The 18,497-nt window shown below is 41.8% G+C and overlaps 2 protein-coding genes across 2 annotated transcripts; both read right to left on the reverse strand.

Moving 5' to 3' along the window:
- Positions 1 to 5,328: 5,328 nt before the first annotated feature.
- LOC147609150 (endochitinase 1-like) lies at positions 5,329 to 6,725 on the reverse strand. Its single transcript, XM_086788832.1, has one exon. It carries the CDS (start codon positions 6,628 to 6,630, stop codon positions 5,470 to 5,472), a length of 1,161 nt encoding a protein of 386 aa, XP_086644958.1. The 5' UTR covers positions 6,631 to 6,725; the 3' UTR covers positions 5,329 to 5,469.
- Positions 6,726 to 12,210: 5,485 nt separating this feature from the next.
- Positions 12,211 to 13,598, reverse strand: LOC147609151 (endochitinase 1-like). The gene has a single exon (XM_086788314.1). The coding sequence runs from the start codon at positions 13,510 to 13,512 to the stop codon at positions 12,352 to 12,354; it is 1,161 nt and encodes a 386-aa protein (XP_086644440.1). The 5' UTR covers positions 13,513 to 13,598; the 3' UTR covers positions 12,211 to 12,351.
- Between the last annotated feature and the right edge of the window lie 4,899 nt (positions 13,599 to 18,497).

Genomic DNA, 18,497 nt, shown 5'->3' on the forward strand with positions numbered 1-18,497 from the left:
TATCTTTATATTAATAACTCTTTTGCAATACTTTTCTCACAGGCCTACATGGTAGTACCTCCACCGTCAAATTTGCCGTTACTACATGGACTGTGACTACTGTGACCCAGATTCCTGCAACTTTACCATGGATTGTGACTACGCCTATTTTGGCAAATTAATAGCTCCATTACAAGTTTAGAAGACAAGATGACCACTTGAAGCCAGTAATCTGAACAACATATGCTATTGATTGAATAACCGGTGGAAATCACATACACAGGTTTATCTAGGTTGTTCCTCCATCTCTAGAATAAAAGAAAGAAGAATTAAAAGAGTGAAAAGAAACGAATCTTTAATGGAGCCAAAAAAATCAAGAGGAGGGAATGGGACCACTCAATGATATTTTAAGAGAGTGGAAATATGTGATGACACATCCCATACATTGTAAGAGAGGAGTGGGAGAGTGGAACCACATTTTTTACAATTGTAACTCACGCAAGGGGTATCTTACTCATGTAAAGAAAAGTGGTCCAATCTCCTATAAGACATGCATTACTTGTACTTTTTACTTAAAGAAAAAGAAAAGTTGTCCCACTCTCTTAAAACGTCTTACAGCCTCGTACATTAGTTGTACCATTGCCTAGAATCTTTGGATAGATGAAGTTTCATGATCAAGTCTAGTTAGCTAGCATTTCACCGTCATGAATAGTATAATTGGCTTATCTTTCTATATTTAACCGGGCTTCTTTCTTTTACGACACGTGTCACAAAATAATGGGGGTGGCGAGCCATCCACGTGTTGAGTTCCTAGGCGCATGTCCATGCCCATGCCGCCTCTGCCAGAGCTCCATCGTGTCCACGCTGCCCCTATTCGATGCTGGGTGGTCGGTTGCAGAGGACGTTGCAGGTGTCACCACCCCTTATCGATGTGGTCCGCTCCCCTTCGATTTGCACCTTACACTCAGGGAGCTCTTCACGTTTTTTTCTGCCAACTCCCGATTGCGCTTTGTCCAACTCCTTGCGCGGCTTCTGCTGTGTCCCCTGGTGAGCATCTCTCTCTCTCTCTCTCTCCCTCTCTCTCTCTCTCTCTCTCTCTCTCTCTCTCTCTCTCTCTCTCTCTCTCTCTGTGTCACTATGTCGTGGTAGATGGGCTTTTTTTTGGCATGCAGACTTTGGTGGACGTGCTTGCTGTTGGAGCTCTTCTTGGCCTTTGTCCCCTCCGAGCATCTGTGGAGTTTGTCCTGGTGAGCATCTCTCTCTCGATCTCTCTCTCTCTCTCTCTCTCTCCCTCTCTCTCTCTCTCCAATGTGTGTGTCATGTGTTAGATCATCCAATGTAGTGAAAGTGTGTGTAAAGCATATTGTGGAATATAAAAGTGACACAATAGGTTCAAATGAGCTCTTCACAACCAATGTTGTCTACAAGGAGGTTTTGCAAATGGCATGTCGAAGAATTTGAATGTAAATGGTAGTTTGCAAATGTAAGAGACTACATTTATACCTATCTTTGTGCACTGAAGGAAGCATTTGATTGGAGAATGTTTTTGAAGATGTGCAAGTGCAGTCTTTGTTTGCTTTTGGATTGCTTTTATATACAGTGCCCTTATATTGTGTGTGTGTGTGTGTGTGTGTGTATATATATATATATATATATAGAGAGAGAGAGAGAGAGAGAGAGTGAGTGATGAAATGATAGTCTAATGTGCCAATAAAGTTGGATTGTAGGGATGTGAAACCATAGTCTAAGGTGCCAACAATAGTGCAATTGCAAAGCCATGTGACCATAGTCTAGGTGCCAACAATAGTGTAATTATAAGGGCGTGATAACCGTAGTTTGCTAGCAATAGTATGATTACAAGTATGTGAATCCTTAGGTTAAAGTACCAATAAGAGTGCAATTATAAGGTGCAAGTGAGGAAAGAATTACAATTATGTGCAGGAGAGTAAAATAGGGTGCAATACAATGGAAGAGAATGCATGTTTCGTGAAAAGTGCGGTGTGGAGAGGCATTGTAGGAGAACATTATATCCACTACACTACCAAATATCTTAAAGCCAAGATTTCATCAGTTAGGAAGCCATCATAATGGGGTAATATAAAACTCTTCCAACCAATCAAAAATGCAAAAGATCTAGCGTACAAGAGAACGGAGAGACTCTCCCACTCTATTGTGTAAGTTTTTTTTTTTGTCACCAGAGTTTAGGATAGGTTGGGGTTTTTTAGTCTAACAGTCGAGTTATATATGTTTGAGGAGCTTAGCAACTACATTTGTCAAGTTTGTATAGCTTTTATTTGGTCAGTCATATGCTCATGTTGGTTAACAGTTTAAGTTATATGTCACTTTTTGGTGAGTTGGTGGGAATCCTCTCCACCTACACATGTGGATAAAAGGGGGGTTTTTGGAGCACACCTTGATTAAACTTGGATGAGATCTTGACAGTAGGTCTAGTGCCAATCGAGTTCTCAATAAAGGCAACAAATCTGTGATCTCTCTATTTTTCCTTATTGCAGTACCATCTCTGAGTTTTATGGCCAAATCTTGCAGGCCTTTTCTTCTCAATCCAACACCTCACCTGCAGCAGCCAACAATCCATCATTAGGGAGAGAACCCTAGTATGCATGAAGCTCAACCAAAATCAGGGAAACACTCAAAGCATATTCCTCTGCAGGTTTTGAATCAACAAATCCAATTCCAGAGATCTAATTTTATTTACATTACATACAGACCAGCACATGTATACACATTTATACATCATCTCAATATCCTGGAATCCTGTACATGTAGCCCTAAAAAACACAATTTCATTTCTGCTAGTCCAGATTTCCCACCATAAGATGCAAGTTCTCATAATGTTAAACACCAACCCACTGAGCTAATCATTAACTGCCCACTTCCAAGTAACCAGTCCTCCCAAATGGTTTGCATACTCAAACCCCTCTCTATCCACTTAGTCATTTTGCACTAGGTGCTCCTTACAGCTGGACATTCCCAAAACACATGCCTGCCACTTTCTATTCAAGACGTGTATCTAGGGCAAATGCCACTAGCCATGTTTCGGTGAATCAATTAAATTAGTCATACTGTAAAAATTAACATTTTGTGTCTTAGGTTTAAATATTTCTAAAAATTTACATTGTGTCTTAGGTTAAAATCCAAAGGGGCTAGAGGGGTGTGAAGATGCCCTGTGCGGCCTCTTGCACATGCCTTTTTCGCGCCCTTCAAGCCTACTTGTATTTTCATTATTTGATATTTGTTTACTCAAAACAACCGTCAAAAGTGACTCGGATTTAATTGGTTTAACTTGTTAACTTTACTTTAACTCATAAATTTTTGGGTGAATCAATTAAATTATTCATACTATAAAAATTAACATTTTATATCTTTGGTTTAAATATTTCCAAAAATTTACACTGTCTTAGGTTTAAATCCAAAGGGGCCAGAGGGGTGTGAAAATGCCTTGTGCGGGCCTCCCACACCGGCCTTTTTCGCACCCTCATGGCCCATTTTTTTAAATCTATTTGATATTGTTTTACTCAAAACAACCTATAAATTCCTTGAACTTAGATTCAATTTGATAATTTTTTAAATAAACTAAGGGCTAAACACCAGTGATGATGAACCTAGCAAATTCTAGAGAGAGAATGAATCCTTATAGTACAAGTAAAATTTTAAACCATTCTCAATGAAGGGATATGTATTTAAACCTAAGATTTTGGGAATATGAATACCATTGACAAGTCTCGCTAGTAAAATCCAATTATCATGCGGCTTATGTGACATTACTTTTAGAGAAACTCAAACATTGCAGAAAACATGGAAATCCAAAGACGCTAGAGGGGTGCGAAAATGCACTGTGTGGGCCTTTCGCACAGGCCTTTTTCGCACCCTTCTGGCCCACCTGTTTGGTACACTTAAAAAAAACCAATCAATCGCATCAAACACAATCGCAGACAAAAAGATATATTGCATTGACAATTGCAAAAATGTTACAGTTGTACTTGATAGACCAATTACATTAAAAATCAAAAGGTCTATCTCTGCGGCCCTTTTTCTCCACGAATTCATCGCGCGAACTGCATGTCCCTTGTCGTGATGGTCACTTGCTTTCCATGAATTGCATAGAGGTTAGTGTCCTCAAACGAAGTGACTAGGTAGGCCTTCGTCACCTCTTGAAACGTTTCAAGGGCAACGAACTGCATGCGGCATTCCATCTTGTAATCCCATAGAATTTCCTTGCATTTCCGTGAAAATGGAGCCCTCCATATTAGCAGCTCTGTCGACTTCTGGTAGTGGCATATCTCCTAGAATACTTTGAAGCCAGAGTTGGTTTTGCATCATGGACCACACGGAAGAGGTTGGGGGGTCGGCCCATGCGTGTGGGGGCCTGAAAAACGTGCGCTTATGGTGGCAGTGTTGTGGAGTAGCCTCTGGCCATTTGGGCTCTTGGGTAGTCTCGGTGGCCTTTGGCTGTCTAGGAAGGGCACGACCTTTGGGCAGAGTCTTCACGGCTACTACTGAGTATGCTGGAATCTCCATGCCAACCCATGAGGGCTCCCCCAACGGCCTGTTGTCGACCGACTGAGTCCTCTCCGAATCGGAGTCGCTGCTACTATTAATGTCAACAAGCACCCTCCTTTGCTTTTTATTGCTAGAGGAAATGTTCATGTGGACATTCAATTAGAGAGATATATCACAACCACATAAGTGAAAAAACATGTCAAGAAATTCACAAAACAACCAAGTTGACAAAGGAAATGTTCATGTTGACATTCAATTAGAGAGAGATATCACCACATGAGTGAAAAAACATGTCATTTATTCCTTCAGAGAAGTGTCAAATTACTCTGAAGTAAAACTTAAAAAATTAAAGTGTGCCCCGTGTGTGTGTGAGAGAGAAAGAACACTAAAAAAAGAGAGAGTGAGTTTGTGCGTGTGAGAGAGAGAGTCTCACACAAATATCTGTACGTACACGAGAGAGAGAGAGAGGGAGAGACTCACACAAATATGTGTACGCACACGCACGAGAGAGAGAGAGAGAGAGAGAGAGAGAGAGAGAGAGAGAGAATCAAAATGCTATGGAAAGGGCTGTGGCCTTAATTCTTAAGAACTCGTTGAACCTCTTTAGATACGTCCTAACGCTATGTGGCCTTAATTCTTAAGAACTCATTGAACCTCTTTAGATACGTCCTAACGCTATTATCGGATACTTACTTTGTGACACAATTTCATTTTTATAAACCGCAGCAACCTCCAGGTCGTCGACTAGTCCATTATAACACACGCAGATTACACTTATAGGGATGCGTCAATTGCATGTTGCATATATGGAGAGCAAGAGAGCTATGATAACTCCAAGTTTGCAATTACACTCTTTCCATCAATTCGAGAAATACACGCAGAATTAGATCATCCAGTACCAGACACCCAAGTAGACATGGCTACTTAGTTTTATTATTATTAGTAGTAGTAGTAGCTGCTGGTTGCTGCTCAGCCGTGGGTGAGGTTGTCGTGAAGAGCTTTCATGAGGGAGCGCTCGTGGGCGTATGGGAAATCTCCCGAGGTCTCCCACACCAGGATGCCCCCGAGGTCGTTGGCCTTGATGTACTGAGCCTTTTCAGTGATGGACTGCACGTTGTCGTAGGTGTCCACCACCCGGTCAGTGGGGTGGTAAGCGTAGGGCGCCTTGGCCTCGTCGTCCCACAGCTCCTCCGACCCTTCCCAGGGCAGCTTCTTGTAGTCCACAATTCCGGCCTCCCACGAGGTGTGAGAAGATCCGCCGCTCGCGGGCTTGCCGATGCCATCCGTGTTGCTGAACCCGCGGGAGTAGAGAGCACCCCCAATGAAGATCTTGGAAGCGGGAACACCTTTAGAGAGGTAGAACTTGACGCCCTCATCGGCGGACCAGTTGCCATAAGAGCTGTGATACAGATTGGTGTGATGGGCAGAGGTTGTCTCCCCCCAGTTGCCGTCGTGGAAGTCGTAGGTCATCACGTGGAGCTCGTCCAGCAGAGGATGCGTCTTCTCGATGGGCCAGTTGCTCTTCTCGGGTGCGGCATTGCAGCACGACGCGATTGTGTAGCCCGGGAAGGCTTCTCGCAGCTGCTGCAGCAGAAGGATGAAGTTCTCCCCGTCCTCCGGCCTCACCACATTGCCGTCGTTGCCGTAGTTCACCCCGTCGTCGCTCACGTACTCCCAGTCGATGGATATGCCGTTGAAGATGGGATATTGATCCAGGATCTTCTTCAGAGAAGTGACAAAGGTAGTGCGTGTTTCAGCAGTGTAGACGGCATCGGAGAAATACCTGGAGTAGGTCCAGCCTCCGATGGCGACGAACAGGTTGAACTTCTTGCCCTGATCTTGGAGGAGCTTTTTGAACTGGCCGAATATGCCCAGATCCTGGGCAGGAGAATTCCAGCTGTTCTGAGGATCGACACCATTGCCATCCGTGAAGGGGTTCTGAATGCTGGCCCACTCATCGGCGATGTACACCTCACCGGAGGAGCGCACGTTGAGGAAGGAGAAGGCGATGTCGACGAGGTAGTCGATGGGAAGATCCTTGACGAAGTACTGGCGGGCATAGATGGACCACTCCGTGTGATAGAAGATGGCTCTCTTGCCAGTAGGCGTGGAAATCTGGGGGGTGGCCATACTACGCTAATACTGTGTGTGTGCTACAGCTAGCAATGCAAAATGGTGTTCGATGATGAACACAGAGTTTCTGATCCTATTATATAAGCACAGACCCCAAATGCGAGACCGATGCGTGTCACTGTGTTGCGTCAGATTTATCCCATGTGATTCTTGGCGCTTCTATGGAAAAAGTTTGTATGGTACCAAAGCCTTCCGCTGTTGCGTCACATTTATCCCATGTGATTCTAGGCGCTTCTATGGAAAAAGTTTGTTTTAAAGAACAATATTATCTTTATATTAATAACTCTTTTGCAATACTTTTCTCACAGGCCTACATGGTAGTACCTCCACCGTCAAATTTGCCGTTACTACATGGACTGTGACTACTGTGACCCAGATTCCTGCAACTTTACCATGGATTGTGACTACGCCTATTTTGGCAAATTAATAGCTCCATTACAAGTTTAGAAGACAAGATGACCACTTGAAGCCAGTAATCTGAACAACATATGCTATTGATTGAATAACCGGTGGAAATCACATACACAGGTTTATCTAGGTTGTTCCTCCATCTCTAGAATAAAAGAAAGAAGAATTAAAAGAGTGAAAAGAAACGAATCTTTAATGGAGCCAAAAAAATCAAGAGGAGGGAATGGGACCACTCAATGATATTTTAAGAGAGTGGAAATATGTGATGACACATCCCATACATTGTAAGAGAGGAGTGGGAGAGTGGAACCACATTTTTTACAATTGTAACTCACGCAAGGGGTATCTTACTCATGTAAAGAAAAGTGGTCCAATCTCCTATAAGACATGCATTACTTGTACTTTTTACTTAAAGAAAAAGAAAAGTTGTCCCACTCTCTTAAAACGTCTTACAGCCTCGTACATTAGTTGTACCATTGCCTAGAATCTTTGGATAGATGAAGTTTCATGATCAAGTCTAGTTAGCTAGCATTTCACCGTCATGAATAGTATAATTGGCTTATCTTTCTATATTTAACCGGGCTTCTTTCTTTTACGACACGTGTCACAAAATAATGGGGGTGGCGAGCCATCCACGTGTTGAGTTCCTAGGCGCATGTCCATGCCCATGCCGCCTCTGCCAGAGCTCCATCGTGTCCACGCTGCCCCTATTCGATGCTGGGTGGTCGGTTGCAGAGGACGTTGCAGGTGTCACCACCCCTTATCGATGTGGTCCGCTCCCCTTCGATTTGCACCTTACACTCAGGGAGCTCTTCACGTTTTTTTCTGCCAACTCCCGATTGCGCTTTGTCCAACTCCTTGCGCGGCTTCTGCTGTGTCCCCTGGTGAGCATCTCTCTCTCTCTCTCTCCTCTCTCTCTCTCTCTCTCTCTCTCTCTCTCTCTCTCTCTCTCTCTCTCTCTGTGTCACTATGTCGTGGTAGATGGGCTTTTTTTTGGCATGCAGACTTTGGTGGACGTGCTTGCTGTTGGAGCTCTTCTTGGCCTTTGTCCCCTCCGAGCATCTGTGGAGTTTGTCCTGGTGAGCATCTCTCTCTCGATCTCTCTCTCTCTCTCTCTCTCCCTCTCTCTCTCTCTCCAATGTGTGTGTCATGTGTTAGATCATCCAATGTAGTGAAAGTGTGTGTAAAGCATATTGTGGAATATAAAAGTGACACAATAGGTTCAAATGAGCTCTTCACAACCAATGTTGTCTACAAGGAGGTTTTGCAAATGGCATGTCGAAGAATTTGAATGTAAATGGTAGTTTGCAAATGTAAGAGACTACATTTATACCTATCTTTGTGCACTGAAGGAAGCATTTGATTGGAGAATGTTTTTGAAGATGTGCAAGTGCAGTCTTTGTTTGCTTTTGGATTGCTTTTATATACAGTGCCCTTATATTGTGTGTGTGTGTGTGTGTGTGTGTGTGTGTGTGTGTGTGTATATATATATATATATATAGAGAGAGAGAGAGAGAGAGAGAGAGTGAGTGATGAAATGATAGTCTAATGTGCCAATAAAGTTGGATTGTAGGGATGTGAAACCATAGTCTAAGGTGCCAACAATAGTGCAATTGCAAAGCCATGTGACCATAGTCTAGGTGCCAACAATAGTGTAATTATAAGGGCGTGATAACCGTAGTTTGCTAGCAATAGTATGATTACAAGTATGTGAATCCTTAGGTTAAAGTACCAATAAGAGTGCAATTATAAGGTGCAAGTGAGGAAAGAATTACAATTATGTGCAGGAGAGTAAAATAGGGTGCAATACAATGGAAGAGAATGCATGTTTCGTGAAAAGTGCGGTGTGGAGAGGCATTGTAGGAGAACATTATATCCACTACACTACCAAATATCTTAAAGCCAAGATTTCATCAGTTAGGAAGCCATCATAATGGGGTAATATAAAACTCTTCCAACCAATCAAAAATGCAAAAGATCTAGCGTACAAGAGAACGGAGAGACTCTCCCACTCTATTGTGTAAGTTTTTTTTTTTGTCACCAGAGTTTAGGATAGGTTGGGGTTTTTTAGTCTAACAGTCGAGTTATATATGTTTGAGGAGCTTAGCAACTACATTTGTCAAGTTTGTATAGCTTTTATTTGGTCAGTCATATGCTCATGTTGGTTAACAGTTTAAGTTATATGTCACTTTTTGGTGAGTTGGTGGGAATCCTCTCCACCTACACATGTGGATAAAAGGGGGGTTTTTGGAGCACACCTTGATTAAACTTGGATGAGATCTTGACAGTAGGTCTAGTGCCAATCGAGTTCTCAATAAAGGCAACAAATCTGTGATCTCTCTATTTTTCCTTATTGCAGTACCATCTCTGAGTTTTATGGCCAAATCTTGCAGGCCTTTTCTTCTCAATCCAACACCTCACCTGCAGCAGCCAACAATCCATCATTAGGGAGAGAACCCTAGTATGCATGAAGCTCAACCAAAATCAGGGAAACACTCAAAGCATATTCCTCTGCAGGTTTTGAATCAACAAATCCAATTCCAGAGATCTAATTTTATTTACATTACATACAGACCAGCACATGTATACACATTTATACATCATCTCAATATCCTGGAATCCTGTACATGTAGCCCTAAAAAACACAATTTCATTTCTGCTAGTCCAGATTTCCCACCATAAGATGCAAGTTCTCATAATGTTAAACACCAACCCACTGAGCTAATCATTAACTGCCCACTTCCAAGTAACCAGTCCTCCCAAATGGTTTGCATACTCAAACCCCTCTCTATCCACTTAGTCATTTTGCACTAGGTGCTCCTTACAGCTGGACATTCCCAAAACACATGCCTGCCACTTTCTATTCAAGACGTGTATCTAGGGCAAATGCCACTAGCCATGTTTCGGTGAATCAATTAAATTAGTCATACTGTAAAAATTAACATTTTGTGTCTTAGGTTTAAATATTTCTAAAAATTTACATTGTGTCTTAGGTTAAAATCCAAAGGGGCTAGAGGGGTGTGAAGATGCCCTGTGCGGCCTCTTGCACATGCCTTTTTCGCGCCCTTCAAGCCTACTTGTATTTTCATTATTTGATATTTGTTTACTCAAAACAACCGTCAAAAGTGACTCGGATTTAATTGGTTTAACTTGTTAACTTTACTTTAACTCATAAATTTTTGGGTGAATCAATTAAATTATTCATACTATAAAAATTAACATTTTATATCTTTGGTTTAAATATTTCCAAAAATTTACACTGTCTTAGGTTTAAATCCAAAGGGGCCAGAGGGGTGTGAAAATGCCTTGTGCGGGCCTCCCACACCGGCCTTTTTCGCACCCTCATGGCCCATTTTTTTAAATCTATTTGATATTGTTTTACTCAAAACAACCTATAAATTCCTTGAACTTAGATTCAATTTGATAATTTTTTAAATAAACTAAGGGCTAAACACCAGTGATGATGAACCTAGCAAATTCTAGAGAGAGAATGAATCCTTATAGTACAAGTAAAATTTTAAACCATTCTCAATGAAGGGATATGTATTTAAACCTAAGATTTTGGGAATATGAATACCATTGACAAGTCTCGCTAGTAAAATCCAATTATCATGCGGCTTATGTGACATTACTTTTAGAGAAACTCAAACATTGCAGAAAACATGGAAATCCAAAGACGCTAGAGGGGTGCGAAAATGCACTGTGTGGGCCTTTCGCACAGGCCTTTTTCGCACCCTTCTGGCCCACCTGTTTGGTACACTTAAAAAAAACCAATCAATCGCATCAAACACAATCGCAGACAAAAAGATATATTGCATTGACAATTGCAAAAATGTTACAGTTGTACTTGATAGACCAATTACATTAAAAATCAAAAGGTCTATCTCTGCGGCCCTTTTTCTCCACGAATTCATCGCGCGAACTGCATGTCCCTTGTCGTGATGGTCACTTGCTTTCCATGAATTGCATAGAGGTTAGTGTCCTCAAACGAAGTGACTAGGTAGGCCTTCGTCACCTCTTGAAACGTTTCAAGGGCAACGAACTGCATGCGGCATTCCATCTTGTAATCCCATAGAATTTCCTTGCATTTCCGTGAAAATGGAGCCCTCCATATTAGCAGCTCTGTCGACTTCTGGTAGTGGCATATCTCCTAGAATACTTTGAAGCCAGAGTTGGTTTTGCATCATGGACCACACGGAAGAGGTTGGGGGGTCGGCCCATGCGTGTGGGGGCCTGAAAAACGTGCGCTTATGGTGGCAGTGTTGCGGAGTAGCCTCTGGCCATTTGGGCTCTTGGGTAGTCTCGGTGGCCTTTGGCTGTCTAGGAAGGGCACGACCTTTGGGCAGAGTCTTCACGGCTACTACTGAGTATGCTGGAATCTCCATGCCAACCCATGAGGGCTCCCCCAACGGCCTGTTGTCGACCGACTGAGTCCTCTCCGAATCGGAGTCGCTGCTACTATTAATGTCAACAAGCACCCTCCTTTGCTTTTTATTGCTAGAGGAAATGTTCATGTGGACATTCAATTAGAGAGATATATCACAACCACATAAGTGAAAAAACATGTCAAGAAATTCACAAAACAACCAAGTTGACAAAGGAAATGTTCATGTTGACATTCAATTAGAGAGAGATATCACCACATGAGTGAAAAAGCATGTCATTTATTCCTTCAGAGAAGTGTCAAATTACTCTGAAGTAAAACTTAAAAAATTAAAGTGTGCCCCGTGTGTGTGCGAGAGAGAAAGAACACTAAAAAAAGAGAGAGTGAGTTTGTGCGTGTGAGAGAGACTCACACAAATATCTGTACGTACACGAGAGAGAGAGAGAGAGAGGGAGAGACTCACACAAATATGTGTACGCACACGCATGAGAGAGAGAGAGAGAATCAAAATGCTATGGAAAGGGCTGTGGCCTTAATTCTTAAGAACTCATTGAACCTCTTTAGATACGTCCTAACGCTATGTGGCCTTAATTCTTAAGAACTCATTGAACCTCTTTAGATACGTCCTAACGCTATTATCGGATACTTACTTTGTGACACAATTTCATTTTTATAAACCGCAGCAACCTCCAGGTCGTCGACTAGTCCATTATAACACACGCAGATTACACTTATAGGGATGCGTCAATTGCATGTTGCATATATGGAGAGCAAGAGAGCTATGATAACTCCAAGTTTGCAATTACACTCTTTCCATCAATTCGAGAAATACACGCAGAATTAGATCATCCAGTACCAGACACCCAAGTAGACATGGCTACTTAGTTTTATTATTATTAGTAGTAGTAGTAGCTGCTGGTTGCTGCTCAGCCGTGGGTGAGGTTGTCGTGAAGAGCTTTCATGAGGGAGCGCTCGTGGGCGTATGGGAAATCTCCCGAGGTCTCCCACACCAGGATGCCCCCGAGGTCGTTGGCCTTGATGTACTGAGCCTTTTCAGTGATGGACTGCACGTTGTCGTAGGTGTCCACCACCCGGTCAGTGGGGTGGTAAGCGTAGGGCGCCTTGGCCTCGTCGTCCCACAGCTCCTCCGACCCTTCCCAGGGCAGCTTCTTGTAGTCCACAATTCCGGCCTCCCACGAGGTGTGAGAAGATCCGCCGCTCGCGGGCTTGCCGATGCCATCCGTGTTGCTGAACCCGCGGGAGTAGAGAGCACCCCCAATGAAGATCTTGGAAGCGGGAACACCTTTAGACAGGTAGAACTTGGCGCCCTCATCGGCGGACCAGTTGCCATAAGAGCTGTGATACAGATTGGTGTGATGGGCAGAGGTTGTCTCGCCCCAGTTGCCGTCGTGGAAGTCGTAGGTCATCACGTGGAGCTCGTCCAGCAGAGGATGCGTCTTCTCGATGGGCCAGTTGCTCTTCTCGGGTGCGGCATTGCAGCACGACGCGATTGTGTAGCCCGGGAAGGCTTCTCGCAGCTGCTGCAGCAGAAGGATGAAGTTCTCCCCGTCCTCCGGCCTCACCACATTGCCGTCGTTGCCGTAGTTCACCCCGTCGTCGCTCACGTACTCCCAGTCGATGGATATGCCGTTGAAGATGGGATATTGATCCAGGATCTTCTTCAGAGAAGTGACAAAGGTAGTGCGTGTTTCAGCAGTGTAGACGGCATCGGAGAAATACCTGGAGTAGGTCCAGCCTCCGATGGCGACGAACAGGTTGAACTTCTTGCCCTGATCTTGGAGGAGCTTTTTGAACTGGCCGAATATGCCCAGATCCTGGGCAGGAGAATTCCAGCTGTTCTGAGGATCGACACCATTGCCATCCGTGAAGGGGTTCTGAATGCTGGCCCACTCATCGGCGATGTACACCTCACCGGAGGAGCGCACGTTGAGGAAGGAGAAGGCGATGTCGACGAGGTAGTCGATGGGAAGATCCTTGACGAAGTACTGGCGGGCATAGATGGACCACTCCGTGTGATAGAAGATGGCTCTCTTGCCAGTAGGCGTGGAAATCTGGGGGGTGGCCATACTACGCTAATACTGTGTGTGTGCTACAGCTAGCAATGCAAAATGGTGTTCGATGATGAACACAGAGTTTCTGATCCTATTATATAAGCACAGACCCCAAATGCGAGACCGATGCGTGTCACTGTGTTGCGTCAGATTTATCCCATGTGATTCTTGGCGCTTCTATGGAAAAAGTTTGTATGGTACCAAAGCCTTCCGCTGTTGCGTCACATTTATCCCATGTGATTCTAGGCGCTTCTATGGAAAAAGTTTGTTTTAAAGAACAATATTATCTTTATATTAATAACTCTTTTGCAATACTTTTCTCACAGGCCTACATGGTAGTACCTCCACCGTCAAATTTGCCGTTACTACATGGACTGTGACTACTGTGACCCAGATTCCTGCAACTTTACCATGGATTGTGACTACGCCTATTTTGGCAAATTAATAGCTCCATTACAAGTTTAGAAGACAAGATGACCACTTGAAGCCAGTAATCTGAACAACATATGCTATTGATTGAATAACCGGTGGAAATCACATACACAGGTTTATCTAGGTTGTTCCTCCATCTCTAGAATAAAAGAAAGAAGAATTAAAAGAGTGAAAAGAAACGAATCTTTAATGGAGCCAAAAAAATCAAGAGGAGGGAATGGGACCACTCAATGATATTTTAAGAGAGTGGAAATATGTGATGACACATCCCATACATTGTAAGAGAGGAGTGGGAGAGTGGAACCACATTTTTTACAATTGTAACTCACGCAAGGGGTATCTTACTTATGTAAAGAAAAGTGGTCCAATCTCCTATAAGACATGCATTACTTGTACTTTTTACTTAAAGAAAAAGAAAAGTTGTCCCACTCTCTTAAAACGTCTTACAGCCTCGTACATTAGTTGTACCATTGTTTTTTTTCCAACTCCTGATTGCACTTTGTCCAACTCCTTGCGCAGCTTTTGCTGTGTCCCTGGTGAGCATCTCTCTCTCTCTCTCTCTCCCCCTGCCTCTCTCTCTCTCTCTCTCTCTCTCTCTCTCTCTCTCTCACTGTGTCATGGATGGGCTTTTTTTTGGCATGCAGACTTTGGTGGACGTGCATGTTGTTGGAGCTCTCCTTGGCCAATGTCCCCTCCGAGCATCTCTGGAGTCTATCCTGGTGATCATCTCTCTCTCGATCTCTCTCTCTCTCTCTCTCTCTCTCTCTCTCTCTAATGTGTGTGTCACGTGTTAGATCATCCAATGTAGTGACAGTGTGTGTAAAGCATATTGTGGAATATGAAAGTGGCACAACAGGTTCAAATGAGCTCTTCACAACCAATGTTGTCTACAAGGAGGTTTTGCAAATGGTATGTCGAAGAATTTAAATGTAAATGGCAGTTTGCAGATGTAAGAGACTACATTTATACCTATCTTTGTGCAATGAAGGAAGCATTTCATTGGAGAATGTTTTTGAAGATGTGCAAGTGCAGTCTTTGTTTGATTTTGGATGGCTTTTATATACAGTGCCCTTATATTGTGTGTGTGTGTGTGTGTGTGTGTGTGTGTGTGTATATATATATATATATATAGAGAGAGAGAGAGAGAGAGAGAGAGAGTTATATTTGATATCAGGGATAGTATGGATATGGCAAGGAGATCATTTTCATTTGTTTATGGTGATGGATAAGATATTGAAGGTAAATGTTTTAGATGTTTGCTATAATTTAGGTATTATTGTTTTCCAAGATTTATTTAATATTCATGGCTGAATTGTAGACCCTCCATTTTGGGAAGGCCAAGTAACAGCTTCTCTAATTATCGAACTGTTAGAGAGCACTGGTGTTTTACGGTATATATACAAACTTTCTTTTTATGTAGCTTTTGTGTTTTGTTTGATTAATTTATATTTTTATTAAAACATTCATTTGCAATAGGGAATATCTTCACTTTTAAGGACCCAGATTATTGTTGGGTTTGTATGGTCGAGACAGTTATTAGACAAGAGCTTTGGACTCCTAGGAATTTACAATCTACGATTGTGGAAGGTTGCAGATCAACTTCATGTACGTGTAATGTTTGTGGATTATGAAAAGTCTGATAAGTTAGACTTTTAGTGCATAGGCACTGGACAATACAAAATTTTTCAATTTGGTGTTTACAAGCCTATTCAAACGTCGTTCGCCTCAAATATTGATCCACAAAATGAGTTTTGTAAGCTTTTATCCTTAGCCAACTTTTTTCTACGAGTTATATTTTCAATGTTAATATTTTTTATGGCATACATTTTGCAGATGGAGGTGCGGGATATAGGCTACCAAGGAGAAATAATCCTATTGTCCGAAGATTATTTTGAGGTTGTGTTCATGTGTGTTAAGATACTTATCATTTTATGGGTTTGTAATGCTAGAAGCTTCTATATGGATATATATGGCAATCACGATGTTTTTATATATTAGTTTGGCAAGTTAAGGGCGATGTAAATATATATGTATGAGTGTGACAAGTATCTATGGATATTATGGGTGCGTGCGTATACACAGACACATATTTACATGTGTGTATGCGACATGCACACATGCATTCATAGGCGCGCACACACTTACACATATCTTCCACTTGTGCCATGTATGGTTTCAATGGATTTCACGTACACGACATACTCATACGTACATGTACATACATACATACATCTTTATGCATGTTTGTGTGTAGCTCGATGTGCCTAGCTTCTAAAAGGAAAGGAAGAGTGATTTTACACATATATCTTTTTCATGTACCTAAATGCAAAATGCTTCTTGCCCGTCGGAGACGGGCCACGACACCAGTGCTTAATAATTTGTCTTATCGTTGCCTAAAATTTCACCATCATGAATAGTACAATTGGTTTTTGCTTAATAATTTGTTCTATCATTTCACGATCAAGTCTAGTTAACTAGCATTTCACCATCATGAATAGTACAATTGGCTTATGCTTAATAATTTGTTATATCGTCTGATCACTCATTTTATTTAAAGATAGTAGATAAAAAAATAAAGTCATGTGATAAGTTACATGGAGATTGATGTTTTTTGGAACACACAATGGTTGCTCTTTCATCAACTAGAAATATTTTGTCAAAGGCTATTTGTTTTTAAATTTTCAAAAAGGTAGCATTTACCAAGAGTTACAAAGGATTATTTCCATAACATGTATTTTTCGTTATTTCAAACATTGCATTGCGCTAAGGGACATATGCTTACACAATGTGCTTATTGTTTTGGGAGATTCAACACAAGGGTCATTGGAGCGTGTGAGAGAACTGGGGGTTTTTTCTAAGTCAGCCTAAGGCTCGAGTACTCACCACTTAGCCTAGTAATGATAGAAGCCATGTAGCATATACCCTCTAGCCAACCCCTACACCTAATCAATTGTATGTAGTGTATATTTGAAGCATAATGAAAGATTGGTCTATCTTGGCTATAAAATTAAATTATTTTAAAAAAAAAGTGAGTGTGAGAACTCAACAAAAGAGTGAGGAGATCTCTGGCCCTTCTTCAAGCTTGAAATAGAAAGAAGCAAGGAACGTAGAGAAGCTTGGCATTATTGTTCTAAGAAAAAGTCCCCCTCTTAAAATGTCTTGCATTTTTCACACTACTAGTACCTATCACAAGAGTGGCCATGGCATAAAAAGAGTGAAGCACAATAGCAACAATGACAGAAGATGATGTGCAAGGACATGTGAGAGAGGTGATGTGCACAAGAGACAATGGATGCCAACACAATATTGGGTGTTGCTCTCGGTGGGGTTCACCTAAAAATATGTAAGTATACCACGTGAGCTCAAATGAAGGTGTTTTTTAATACACAATTTTAAGGTAAATTTATAGAAATACATTTACAAAAGGGGTTTTTTTATTATTGATTTTGAAAAAAAAACCATAAGTCTAGAAAGAAAAAGGGGTCATTTTATTCATGAAAAAATCACCGATAAGGGGTTTTTAAAATACCTCTTGAATGCACGTGATACATAGGGTTTCTTTGCAGTGCACCCCCTGAGGTGCTGCTAATGATGTCAACCAATTCCCTTCTTGCTTGGACGTGTGCTTGGGCAATCACAAGGAGAATGCCCCTTTCTATATTTGTGATATGTCCTTGTGGAAGCATCTTTCATGACACTGAGCCTTGATATGATCTTTCTTCTTGCAGTATGAAAAATTCACATTAGGTTTGGATGTCCCATGCTTCACCATCAAAGCTTTCTTACCATTGAAGCTAGATGGCATTCCCCTTTTGGTCTAAAGAATTTTTTTTTCTCGACTAGGTTAGATATGGCCCCATCAAGTGTAGCATTACGAAGAAACTTTACTTGTGACAAGGCTATCATACATCCTAGGGATTCTCTTCAAGAGCAGGGGGATAACATTTAGGTTTGATCACCTTGATATCAATGTAATCCAACTGAGTGGTGCTGATGATATTGATGAAGTCTCCAAGGTTCATCCCCTCCTTGTGAATGAAGCCAAAGAATTTCACTTTAAGAGTCGCCCTTGAGTGCTTAACTTTGGCTTCATATAGTTGTTAGAGCTTTTCCAACACAACTTTTGATGAACTGGCTCCCATTACCAAATGAGTGAGCTTCTTGTGTAGATACAAAACAATGAAAATGAGTGAGCTTCTTGTGTAGATACAAAACAATGAAAATAGCTGCTTACTCATCCTTTTTGGCACCGGCCTCTCCTTGTCAAGGTTTACCTTTCTCTTGCTGCTCATATAAAGTCATAAGCCCTTGCACATGAGGAAGAACTTGACTTGGGTTTGTTATGTGTAGAAGCACTTGACTTGCGCATGAGGAAGCACTTAACTTTGGTTTGTTATGTGTGGAACTTTTCACCCTTAAAATTCTCAATTCCAAAATCCTTGATGTTATGTTAAAGGGGAATAGGAGAGATCTTAACTCTTACCACAAGGATAAGGATGATACAATGCTTTCACAATCTCAAAATTTCAACAAAATAATGTTTTAAAAGAGACATAATGTGGTTGTTA

The sequence above is a fragment of the Cibotium barometz genome, chromosome 52 (genome assembly GCF_041138505.1).
Source record: "Cibotium barometz isolate CiBa-2024 chromosome 52, ASM4113850v1, whole genome shotgun sequence".
Lineage (NCBI taxonomy): Eukaryota > Viridiplantae > Streptophyta > Polypodiopsida > Cyatheales > Cibotiaceae > Cibotium > Cibotium barometz.

Coding starts and splice junctions, on each gene's coding strand:
- LOC147609150 (XM_086788832.1), bottom strand. CDS start 6,630: ATGGCCACCCCCCAGATTTCCACGCCTACTGGCAAGAGAGCCATCTTC.
- LOC147609151 (XM_086788314.1), bottom strand. CDS start 13,512: ATGGCCACCCCCCAGATTTCCACGCCTACTGGCAAGAGAGCCATCTTC.